This window comes from Leptonychotes weddellii, chromosome 6 (assembly GCF_054177405.1).
Source record: "Leptonychotes weddellii isolate Sample4059 chromosome 6, ASM5417740v2, whole genome shotgun sequence".
Classification (NCBI taxonomy): domain Eukaryota; kingdom Metazoa; phylum Chordata; class Mammalia; order Carnivora; family Phocidae; genus Leptonychotes; species Leptonychotes weddellii.
In genome coordinates this window covers 100,488,049-100,500,471 of record NC_138374.1, presented here as the reverse complement: position 1 = coordinate 100,500,471, position 12,423 = coordinate 100,488,049, and the positions used below count along the sequence as shown (strand labels likewise).

At 46.7% G+C, this 12,423-nt stretch overlaps 1 protein-coding gene across 1 annotated transcript in view; it reads left to right on the top strand.

Moving 5' to 3' along the window:
* Nucleotides 1-12,423, top strand: part of CACNA1E (calcium voltage-gated channel subunit alpha1 E) — a 290,904-nt gene that overhangs the window by 233,380 nt on the left and 45,101 nt on the right. The window contains exon 26 of the mRNA XM_081823197.1: nucleotides 10,736-10,832. Within this exon, the coding sequence (XP_081679323.1) occupies nucleotides 10,736-10,832 (97 nt within the window). The remainder of the gene's footprint in view (nucleotides 1-10,735; nucleotides 10,833-12,423) is intronic.

Below are 12,423 nucleotides of genomic sequence, written 5' to 3'. Positions count from 1 at the left end.
CACACACTCACACACACGCACACACACGCACACAGACACACACCCTGGTAACCAGGCAGGTGCGTAGGTGCCTGTGGGGAGGAGGTCTGTTGTAGAGGAAGCCTCTGCATGCCTGCCCCATGTCCACAGTCCGGTTGTCTCTCCTCAGATCCAGAGGGATGACAATGGGCTGGAGGGTTGTCATCTATCTTGTTCTTTTTTTGTGCCCTTTGAAAACATGGTGGTGGTGGCTTTGGTGCTGGTGGCAGGGGAAGCCTTAACAGCCCCGGAACCGAAGCCTCTCTGTGGGTCCTCAGACCAGGTATAGTGCAGGGAACCCCAAGAATCCCCTGGTTCTGGAGTCCACACTTATGTGATGGATTGAGAGTTATGATCCATCACTTGCTTTTAGTGATGTCACTTCCTGAACTTTTTCTTAATTTCCCTGGAAATGTAAATGGTACTTGCTCACCCTTCTCCATCCACTCTCTTCTGTTACCATCCTTCCAAGCTGGCCATGCACATTTCCTCTCCCCTTTCTCCTGCTCGTGGAACAGTCTCACACCCCTCTCCTCTGGCCTTCGTCACATTGCTGAGGTCCAGGTAACGCTTTCTCTTCCTCATGCACCACACTTCCTAACTCTTTTCTCTCCCCTTCCTCATTAAGGGCACCAGAGAATTCAGCTCTCCCATCACTTTGGTAGGGTTGGCCGGGGTCCCACCTACCAGCAGTGAGGGCCTGGCCCAGGGCACACTGCAGAAGGAAGCCCATGTCTCACTGCCAGGCCATGCTAGGAGGCTCAAGCCAACAGGAAGCCAAATGTGGGGTTTTCTGCAGGCTTTTCAAGGGCCTCCCTCCTTGCAGTTACAGCTTTCATCATTATAACCCATATATTTGCCCCTGGGGAATGTCTACCACTCAGATGACCTTAACCCTGCCCTGTCTTGTTCTCCTCCTCCTGAGGAGAGGCTCCTGCAGAGGCTTCTGCTCAGGCTGTTACTCAGTCTGAGCAGAGCTGATGATTGCCGTGGTAACACCTTCATGTGATGCCTCAGAAGTCCGAGGCGACTTGGCATCCCTTTTACCGCGACCAGCCAGGATCTTCTCAGAACCCAACCCAAGTCCCAAGAGCACTACCCCTAACCAAGGGGAGGGATTGGCCGGTAGCTGAATTCTCAAAGAAAGCTGCGTGGTCCCCTGAGCCCTTCTGCAGAGGTCTGCACCTGCCGTCATGTATGTTTTCTATAAGCATATATGTCATTTATGTAGTGGCTGAAGAGAACTCTCTCTTCTCTATAGCTGCGTACCTCAAGTGAAGGGATTCTTTATAATGTAAACCTGACAAATTCGGTTTGGGAACTTTTATTACTGACTTTTGAGGAGGAAGGGAAGGGTATTTCTTTTCTAAGCGGGGGGCATACCGGGAGATGAGAAAACCAATGGAAAGATACCCCAATCGCACCTTTCCTGTTCCTCCTGGCACACTTTTACATTATAAAGCATTTATAAGAACACTCAGGTCTCCTGTCTCAGCCAGCCACCCGTGTAGGGAGATGGGCAGAGTTTTGGCAGAAGTTGGGTATGTTTCTCCCTCATTCCGCTGCCCTCACAACACCCCACTTTCTGGGCCATATGGAGACACGGAGTGTTTGCCAACTATAAATGTCCTGACTGTGCCTTTTCCTCCTTAAGGTTTCAAGAAAAGTCTGGTGAGTGACTGGATCTATGAAACCTTTCTCTTTTATCTTTTTCTATCTGAAAAAGAGGGATTCTACGGTTTGATCATTATTTTACACTGACGGGCCAGCAACTGCTTTTCCCAGTTTCCTCACACCCTGTTGCCATCGTGTCTGCCTCCCAGCCTCCTGGGTGGGACAACAAAGATGGTTCCAGCCTTGGCATTTCTGGGTTTCTGCACATCAGGCACGTTCCCTCACTTTGGGGCCCCCTGCCGGAATCAGCTGCCTCGTAGGGAAGTCATGTGACCCCATGGCAGGTTGAGTTCTGAGCCTTATGGGATCGTGCGCAGTGATGGTGATGCCATCTGGCCCTCAGGTTTCGTCTCTGAAATGTCTCATGAAGGGATTTGGACAGGCAGCTGGGCAGGGACAGCATCTCAGGAGGAAAGGTAGGAGAGCATGGGGACGTATGTGTGTATGAGATCCTGCACTCCAACCCAAGCCCCTCATCCTCTTCATTCCCATTGTTCTACAACATGTTACTTGACTAGCTCACATCAAGTCACCAGGTGAGCCATCCTGGGTTGGAGTCTAACTAGTAAACTCACAGCTTATAATGACTTGTCCACACAAACAATTTCAAAGAAAAATAACCAGCAGTTCTCCTCCTATCTCCTCCCCCAGCTGGGGCCTGGGCCTCAATCAGAGTCACACAGGCTCTCTGGCAGCTAAGGCCAAAGCTTTCCCTTGCTGTTTGCCATCTTAGCGGGGCATGAGGTAAGGTCAGGACTCCTGGCACGCGGGGGATCTGGATCACAGCCGCACTTGGCCTTTAATTATTCAGTGCTTAGCCAGAAAGGAAAAACATGAGTCAATCTGCCTCTTGATGCCAGAAGGAACCAGAATTCCCACATTAGCTTTTTTACCTTCTTCTCATTGAAGTGTGTTGCTTTTCTGACACTTGACACTCTGCCCTGGTCTTTAAGATGGATAACGTCTTTCGGAATGCATTTCCGAACCAGCCGCAGTGGCCGAGCTGGTTCTGAATTCATTCAGTGAAATACACAGATAGACACAATCTTAGATTTGGAAGGCCCCTGAGGAGCCACAGAATATGGTGCCCCGGTTCTGGTTTTGTATTTGTAAAGGTGTGAATGTGTGCTCTGAGAAAGGAGTGGCTTCCAGAACTGAAATGCTAAGATGTACTTAGCAGAGCACAGAACAATAGAACAGACATTTTCGCCCTATACCTGGCTCCTTCTTATTCTTCACTGCCTGCCTGTGTCTGAGGCAGTCCCCCTCAAATCTTACACTTTGCTGTGCAGCTTCTTTCTTGACAACCGCTATTCTTCTAAAACCGAAAGGGGCGTCTCCCAAAGGAAGTTGTGACTACACATTAATCTTGGAGGGGGAAAAAAAAAAAGTGGACAAAGTCCTACTTCATGCAAAGAAAACCCATTTACCACTGAACCAGACAGGTCATCCAGTTCCACTGTTCTGTGCAAGTGAATGAAGGATTAAAATTAAATTTAGCCTTCAGGTAGCCAATTAACTGTGGATTTAGGATGCTGGCTGAGCTGGAATTAGAAATTTCCAGCAGTGAGCAGATAGAAAGATGTTTCTCGAGACTCCAGCTTTCAGAGTCACCTCAAGAGTGACTTTCCCTGACTTTGTGCCCAGGCAGGGACACTAAAGATGATTAATGGCCAGGGACTCTTGGGATGCCTACTGCTCTATTGTACCCGAGCTGCCTTGAAAATGGGTTTTGGGATGAATTAGGAGGTACAGAGTGGGAGCCACATGGAGGGGGTGCCTGAAAGAAAGAGATAAGTTCTCAGTCTACCTGCTCTTGGCATTAAGCTCCAGCATGCGTGTTTTTTGATGAACGCTGGAAAATGCATCGGCTGTGATCTGTGCCACGGGAAATGTGCATTTGGAAACCTTTATCATATGGAGGCAGTGGGTGTGAATGCCCTAGTATTGCTCTTTATTAACAAGCACAAATTTGGAGAAGGTTGATTATAAATGGGATCTCAGCCTCTGGCCACATAAACAAAGTGAAATGGTCCAGTCAGGGAACACGGCCCCATTCACACGGTAGCCAACAATTTGGCTAACCAGCCTCAGATGCAAGATGCACCCTGTACATGAGGCAAGCCTTCACAGACGGAGGAAGGGCTCAGTCCTGCAGGATTAGTAGAAATCCATCACCATGCACTCCAGATTTAAAAAGTAAGTTTTAGAGTAACTCAGGCCAGATTTCGTGATGGGCCTAGGGCAGGATCAGCTCAGATCATGTGACCTGCAAGCCATCTGTCTAAGCCACGCTCACAGAGCCACAACCTAGCATTATGAATTAGTCTCCTGCTGGGGGAGCGTATTGGCTGGACTTTAGCCAGTGCCAAGGCCTTCTGGGAAAGATCAGCAGATGAGGGATCTTGGGTATGTTTAGAATATGAAGACTAGGAAGCAAGACAGATCGGGTCACTGTTCCCCAGCCTGAATAACAAAGCTGCTAGGAGACAGTGAAGTGCTTTGCTGCTCAGTGCTCTGACCTTGCAGTTAGAGTACAGTGCTGGGTTTTCGAAGGCAACGATGACTGTGTATTGGGAGCTCACTGAGGTGCATTTGCAGGAAGGAAAGGATTATGCACTAACCACTTATTATGGAATTAGTGCCCTGGTCACAGAGCAAAGGAAGTTGGCAGAGTTGCAAAGGATTTGGGGCTCATGGGAGAACCCACGTGATGCTGAGGTAGGGGCGAGGAAGAAAAATACACAAATAGATGAACTAGCCTGACCAACAGGTCCTAGACTTCCTCTGGAGATAAGCACTGCCAATGCAGAGAACTTCTCATTTCTACTGGTCTTTAGAACTTTTAAAGTTCTTTCACACTATTTATTTCATGCATCACTCAACAGTCCTGTTTTATAGTTGAGAAGTGGATTGCTTGAGACTTTAACTATTTTGACTCATTTGACTAGTAGTCTAGTAGTTCTTTTTTTTTTTTTAAGATTTTATTTATTTACTTATTTGACAGAGAATGAGAACAAGCAAGGGGAGTAGCAGAGGGAGAGGGAGAAGCAGACTTCCTGCAGAGCAGGGAGCCCGATATGGGGCTCGATCCCAGGACCCTGGGATCATGACCTGAGCCGAAGGCAGATGCTTAACCGACTAAGCCACCCAGGCACCCCGCAAAACCAGTTCTTAAGCAGCTGGTATTTTTTACTTCAAGGTTAGGGGCTTTCTCTATTACATTAAACTCCCTTCTACCTCTGTTGTTGTAGTTAGTTCCAAGCCATTAACCCCTGTAAACTCAACTTGGTGGCTTGATATGGATCTCTCCTCAGCCTTCCGATCCATCTTTCCCTGCTTGGAGACAGACAACACCTATGGACCAGGTGGACAAGGGCATCCCTGACCTTGTCCATCTGTTCCATCTGTACCTTTTTCTTTCCGTGAACACTCACAGGCCCTAGACTGATTACGGCTAAGAGGATAAATAGCTCAATATTTGAGCTCAGGAACTGCTCGTTTCTTTTGCTGTTCCTTCTTTGGTTAAAACCCTCCTGTGATTCCCATCCAAAAAGGCACTGTAACATCACAAATAAGGACGTAGATTTCAGAGCCTGACTCAGGTCTGAATCCCAGCATTATGAATTATTAGCTGTCTTAATTCTCTGAACTTCTATTTCCTCATCTATAAGTGGAAATTAAAAATAACTATATTTTGGTTTTGCGAGAATGAATAATATATTCAGTGTCCGGTATGGTGCCAACCCCTTAGCAAGTGCGTATTAAAGTTATGATTGCCTCCCAAATAATAGCCCAGACATTTTAGCAAGGCTCAAGGCTCCTCACAGCATGACCTCCTGTCCCCACCTTACACTCCAGCAAGCCTGTCCATCCTTCTAATGCAAGAGATTCCTTCAGATCCCTGTGCTATTCTCTCCGGGGCTCATGGGGGAAGGCAGAAGGCCATTCCACTTAGAGGAGGGAGAGCTCTTCAGAACCTGATGTCCCTGCTCTGCCTGCCATGGAAAGAGTTGGTTCCTTGCAGAAATCAATGTGAGAGGGCTCCCTGCTTGGCAGGGAGTCTGCTTCTCCCTCTGACCCTCCTCCCTCTCGTGCTCTCTGTCTCTCATTCTCTCTGTCTCAAATAAATAAATAAAATCTTTAAAAAAAAAAAAAAAGAAAGAAATCAATGTGAGAGCATGTCCTTTGAGAAAGGGGGGACCTGGAAGCTGAGGAGCGAGATTACAGTGAATGATGAGTGATTATATATGAAAGATCTGGAGGGCAACTTGACAATTGAGCTGGAAAATTCTCATCTTTTACTGATGAGACATAAGAGAAATGTGGCTTTTTTTTTTTTTTTTTTTTTTTTTGTAGAGCAGCCGGGATCTTACCAAATAACAAATAAGTAGGAAATAAATGGGAAAATGAGTGGCCCAGTTAAGTCCCAATTAAAGGCGGACCAGTACATCCTAGCATGCGAAATTATCCTCAAATTTTAACATTAGAGTCAATTTTTAAACCCGATAAATTTCACTAATTAGTTAGGCAGTGTAAAAAAAATTCTGACTCTACATAGAGTAGCAAAGACTAACAAAGTGTTATCAAGTGATTATATTTAAATGATTTGTAAAACACATGAATTATTTCAAAAATAATATGCCTCCATTAAAGTGAAGAGTTTGTCCTCTTGGTTTGATAAAACGTTTCTCTTGTAATCGTGTAGACTTTGATAATGGCTTAAATAGCTCCCCTGTGCATGGATTCAGGAAAGGTAGTTTGGCCTAGCATATGTGTAAGTTGTGATATATTTTAATATTAAAATTAATATTGGGGCGAAGCTGTCAAGACTTTTCTGGACACCGTGGCTTTGTTATCTGGTGTTCCTTTCATTTCAAATGGCAATTTTCAAATCCGTGTTGAACATATGTTAACAAACCCGAGAACCAAGTGTGTTTTTCTACAACCACTCAAAATCATAGCTTTTCAGTGGTTCCTCTGCTATGAGGGACTTGTTTGAAAAATGTGCAGAGCAATGACTAATCTTTATTTTGCTTTGGGCCTCTGTCTTATTACTATCCCTGGCTCAACTTTGTGGGAGTCAGCAGGGGACAAATGTCCCCCCCACCTCTGCTGTACTTTGGCAGCCACAATCAGCTGTTGAGATCAGAGTGTGCTATTAAGGAACCCCATTTTCCAAAACAAGGGACACACAAAGTATACAAGCAATGGGGTCAGATGCTCTTTGTTCCATAGCGGAATATTTTAGTAGGATCCTGGGGCAAAATTAATTATAGAGAACAAATTCTGTGCTTTATCCAGGTGTGTGGGAAGAGCAAGAAATTTGGGGCCTTCCTTCATAAAATGGGCATCTGTGAGTATGAACCTCTGAGAACCCGTTCAGATGCTCTTGGATGTAAAGGTCTCAGAGTTGAGGACCTGGGCTAAGCAACAGGTAAAAGCCTGGAGTGTGTCACCCTAAATCACCTGCCCATCTATTGATCCTACTCTGTTCTCTCATTTTAGGGATATGGAATGTTCTCCCTAAGCTTTCCCTCAAGATGAATGTAGCCTGGGGAAAGGAAGGTGACCTATGTAGTTGTTTTGGGGAAATTTTCAATCAAATGTTTGCATTTTTCCCCTGGCACGTAGCTTGCGATTATACTTTCATTGGTTTGCTTGTTTACTTGAGGTCTTTCCTCCCTACTAGACTTGGTAAGTTTCAAGAAGTGAGGGACGCCATTTGTTTTACTCACGGTGGTATATCCACACCCAAAAGAGTGCCTGGCGTATATTAAAGACTCCATCAGTGCTGTGATATGAGTGGATAAAGGTGCGTTTGGCCTACTCACCATGTGCCCAGTCTCGTGCATGAGAAGGCACTGTTATAACTCAGGGAAAGATACTATCTTTGCCTTCTGAACACTCAGAGGGTGTCACACGAGGGATTTAAGATTTATAAAGCCTTGGGTTTGATCCCAAATCACCATTAATTTGGCAATTACTGTGAAAATGAATGTAATTTTGAATATGAGATCATTTACTGAGTAAAATAATCATGAGAAGTCTTTGCTTGTGACATAGAGTGGTGTAATGTAGGTTTGTGTTACATTAAAAAGATTAAGGATGGAGAAAAAGTACCCTTTCCAGCAACCAGCAACTGGGAACCACAGCCTGAATTCTAGACAGTTCTACATGGCTGAAGGTGGATTCATCAATGGTTCTACCGTGGCTCACTCACGGAGGGATCTCATGCAAGGCACATCTTCCTGGGGATGCAGTTAAGTGGATTTCAGGGATCTTTTCCAGCTCTAGAATTTGGTTTGACAGAGCCTGGAACCAAAACCTTCTGCTGCCGAGGCTTAGCGGTATAGAGCAAGAGCTCCGACCATCGTATGGTCTTAGCTTCAAGGCCCAGCTCACCCTGCTAATGCTAGGTACTCCTTAGCCTCTCTGAATCATGTCTGGTGAAATGGGGATAGTCATAGCTATGTGTCCTAAGGTTATTAGAAGGTCCAAAGAAAGAGTTGCACTAAAAGTGCTTAGCATAGAGTCTAGCCAAGAGGAAATATGCAGAAAGTTAGCTCTCATTATTTCTAATCTCAAATATTTCATATTTATGCTCTCACCCTTTTTATTATTGGTAAGCCTCCAAATAGAGCTGGGATGATTTTTCTCTGAGCTGCACAGTAAATAGCTCATGATGTACAGTTGGTCATTTAACTTATCAAAGGGCATCCCTTTATGTGCCATCAGGACCTTGATACACAATGCCTTCCCCCATATTTTGAGGTGGTTTTATGGTGTTGCTCATCCATGCTTTTAAGAGGTGTCCTACTATCCCTGTCAGAGGGGTCATGTGCCCCATTGCAGATGAAATCCTTCGGAAGCGTAGGTACGCCACTGTGACGTGAAATGCCTTGCCTAACGGAATTTATGGCCCAGAGCAGACCTAATTCCTCTCTCCTGGTTTCTTATAAATTCACTGGAAGTAGAGTTTGTCTGAAGACCACTAAGGAAATGGAAGTAAAAGACTCTATTTAGGAAACATCACTAGACTGGGCTCCATGAAATCAAGCACAATATGGGGAATGCCATCCGGTTAGACGCAGTTTCACTGGTGCTTGCAAAGGGCCTTTGCCTTTGCAGGTTGGAGAGGTGGGTGTGGAGCAAATGGTGCGCTGGTCCTTCCTTTCACAAAGCGTGTGGACTCGACAAGTGCCAAGGCTGTAAGCGGGATCTCCTGGGCCTGTGCTTGTCCAATTCCCTGTCACTGTACAGTTTCCTGTCCTCCCTGAAGTTTTCTGACTGTTTCCTTCTCTCCACCCCCCTTCCTCTTTTTTTTTTTAACTGCTTTCTGCTTGGATCCTCCATAGGAACGCTTTGGGGTAAATATTGTTCTCACTTTTCTTTGAAGTAAAGAATCCGGGAAGTGGGTTGGAGGAGGGTGCAAGTACATTTGGGAGGGAAGGAGCCTGCCCACTGAAAAAGGACTGGTCAGTGTATATGAATGGTAAGTTCTCACTGACATCCAAGAGAACAAAAATTAGGAGTCGCCAAGCCTTCTTGGGAAGTGATCATTTACATTGGTTTGGGTATGTATTTGGCTTGGAAGTTGCCTTTTTTAGGTAGGTAGATATATGAATGTAATACAGTAAAAGAGTTTATAAAATATACAGAACCCCTGGATGCAAACGACCTTCTAATGCAGTACTCTTGGATTATCTATATCCGGAGCTCGAATGGAATAAGAGTGGCTTATAGGCCATGGCCTACAGCCATTAAGAGGGTCTTTAAATTCACATTCTGGGCAAAGCCAGCATTCCCTGAATGATAGTAAATGTCTTCCTACCTCGCCTTCTGTGGAAGCATAGATCTTTTATCTCCCTGCCAGAGGGTGGGTGGTGGGTATGGCAGGAAGGACAAGGTAAAAAGCAGGCAGAAGCCCTTGTAGTTCCCATCTGATGTTCTGGATCCTGTTTCCCCGGGCTGTTGGTGTCATGGTACTCTGAACCAACAGGAGGAAAGAACCAGAGCCTGAGCTCACTCTTCAGAGTCTTATTTCCTACCATCTGTGTGTGTCTTTTACAAATTGCAATTGTTTGAATTGAATGCAAAGATCTCAGGGGATAAGCAGGGTGGAGAGAGAAATGCAGGTTGATTGATTCATTTCATTCCTGAAAATAAAAAGAGAAGTGTATTTTATCTATTAGGAGCAAACGTTTCCAAGCGGCTGAATAGGGACGCTCATGAGCTGAAGGGCAAGGATAAAGGTGGGCAGGGCCTGCAGTTTGGGCCTTCTCCAACTCTCTGGCTCTCCACAGCCTGTGCTAGGTATAGAGTGTCTCAGATGGGAAGGGACTGCAGAAAGAGCCAGCCATGCACAGATAACTGGGGTGTGAGCCAAGGTCCTGGCAAGAAGCCCGCGTGACATGCTTTCTCTGGAAGCGGTAGCCAACACAGCAGGAGTGTCATGTCCCCAGTGCCCTTCCTCACCCTGCTCTCCCCTGAACTAATGAACTCTGCAGGGATGACAAACCTAGAGCCAAAGAAAGGACTAGGTCAAGTCCCCTGATGAGACTTGCTTTCAACCGGGGTTTCCTAGCCCATTCAACAAATATCATTTGAGAGCCTGCTACTGAAGAAGCACCAGAGCAGGCACAGTGGGGATCCAGAGTGGACTGCCAGTCATGTTCCCTAGTCGATTGGTCTTCCATTTGCATTCTGCTGGTGTGGTAATGAGCCACATTACTCCAGCCGGTGGGGAGAGGAAGCGTTCATTACCGTACATGCATGGATGCCTCTGGGTACATGCCCATGTGTTCCTCTGTGTGAGGACACGTGGGTGTGCGTGCATAGGAGTGTGTGCACACTGGGGAGTGAATTGAAAATTTTCCCAGAGCATGTTTTGTGGGGTTATCCTGAAGGGAGTCTACTCTGACCTAATCTCTGGTCTCTTGCCTAAGCGTCTCCCCTTTTACCCTGTTGTTAATGCAGTCGTATGAATGCCACTTTCATTTCTCCCCCTGTCCTCTGACCTCTGGGGGCCTCCCCGCTGCAGAACAAACAAGGGGCGAGACATCAAGACCATCAAATCTCTGAGGGTCCTCCGAGTTCTTAGGCCGCTGAAGACCATCAAGCGCTTGCCCAAGCTCAAGGTAACATTTCCCGAGGCCCCTTCTCCCATCTTGTCTTTAGCTGTGATCAGCCTGCTTTTGGAGGATCATTTCTGGGAATATTCCTTTTGCTCACACAGAGACGGGGGTTCTTTCAAATGCCTGAGTTAAAGGCCTTCATTTCAAAGAAAAATAACCAATGGGCCAAGAAATCTATAAGGGGGCTTTGGCTTCTTGAGTCCAGCCCCAGGTGGTATTTTGTATATACTCTGCCTGTGGCATGTCATCCAGAAAGAACCCTGTGTCATTTAGGTGCACTCAGAACAACAAAATGGAAGTGGCAGGAGTCCTCTATGTTGTGGGCTACACGTTAGATCATGCTGAGTAACCTGGGATGCTTTCTTCCCTCATAATTCTTGAGAAGGAAAGGATTTTCTAGCCCTGACCCTTCATATTTTTAAGGCATAGATTGGTCGGTAACTTGCCCAAGAACACAGTCATTTTTGGCAGAAGCAGAGAATGGGGAAGCAAGCTAACGTGAATTGAGTTTTTCCTGTTGCCAGGACCTGCGCTTTCATAGCTATATTACCTTGGTTCTCCTCTTTTCTGGCCCATGCCCTCCCTGCTCCATCCTCCTGGGGCACCTGCCCTCAAGGTGTGCTTTACCATTCAAGCCCAGTTTGCTAACATGAGCCCTCCTTCCCCCCCCGCCCCCTCCCCCCACACATAAATTGCGATTAACGGAAGCTGAAACTTCATGGGGGAAAAATTCTTCCTCTGAATTCCTGAGCGACAGCCTGCCACCATGAGGGAGGGACCAGGACTCCCGGTTCACAGTCCAGAGGTCCGCTCACTGCTGCCCCAGGCCACAGGGCCAGCCGACTGAGCCACAGCGCAGGGCCTGAGCCCAGTCTCCAGGTTCCTTACAACCCTCTACCATCGTAGTGCCAGGCCTTGTCCGTGCCCATAAATACTCCTTTCTGCCAGGGGGCCTGGGGCCCTAACCACTATTGTTAGCTGCAGCCCAGGCCCTAGGGGTCTCCTTTCTTCTGAGCTATGCTGGGGTCCTAAGGAGACTGCAGACAGCATGATGAGATTAGTTAGGCTGGAGAGTGCAACCGCACCCTTGGTTAATTCCATTTAATTAGGAAGTGCTGGCTTCTGGCTTCTCACGCTCTCTGCAGCTCCATAACCTGAGGCAAGTATAGGTGGCTCTGATGAATCTGTAAGGCTGCGGGCTGCTCACCTTCCCTGCAGTGTTGAACTAATTAAACCAGTGCTGTTCATCCAGCACTGTGACGAAGCAACTGCACAAACGTGCAGGGGCACAAATGCAGTGCCACCATGGGGCACCACTTTCCAGTGAGCTAAATCTAAAAACCTAGAAAATAACCTAAAAATGGCTTGGAATGTGTTGAATTCCTGTGTAACCCCTCAGGATTCTGCAGAGGGACACCCATGGCCTGTAACTGGAGAGCAAGTCTCTGATTCTGCCCACCCCGTCCCCCTACCCTATGAGAAGGCAGCTCCCCATCCCCACCCGCACCACCTATTGAATCTTCATCCCCAACACAGCCCGCCTTAAGCTAAAAACATTTACATGAAGTGTTGAACATACTTGGAGCGAATGTAG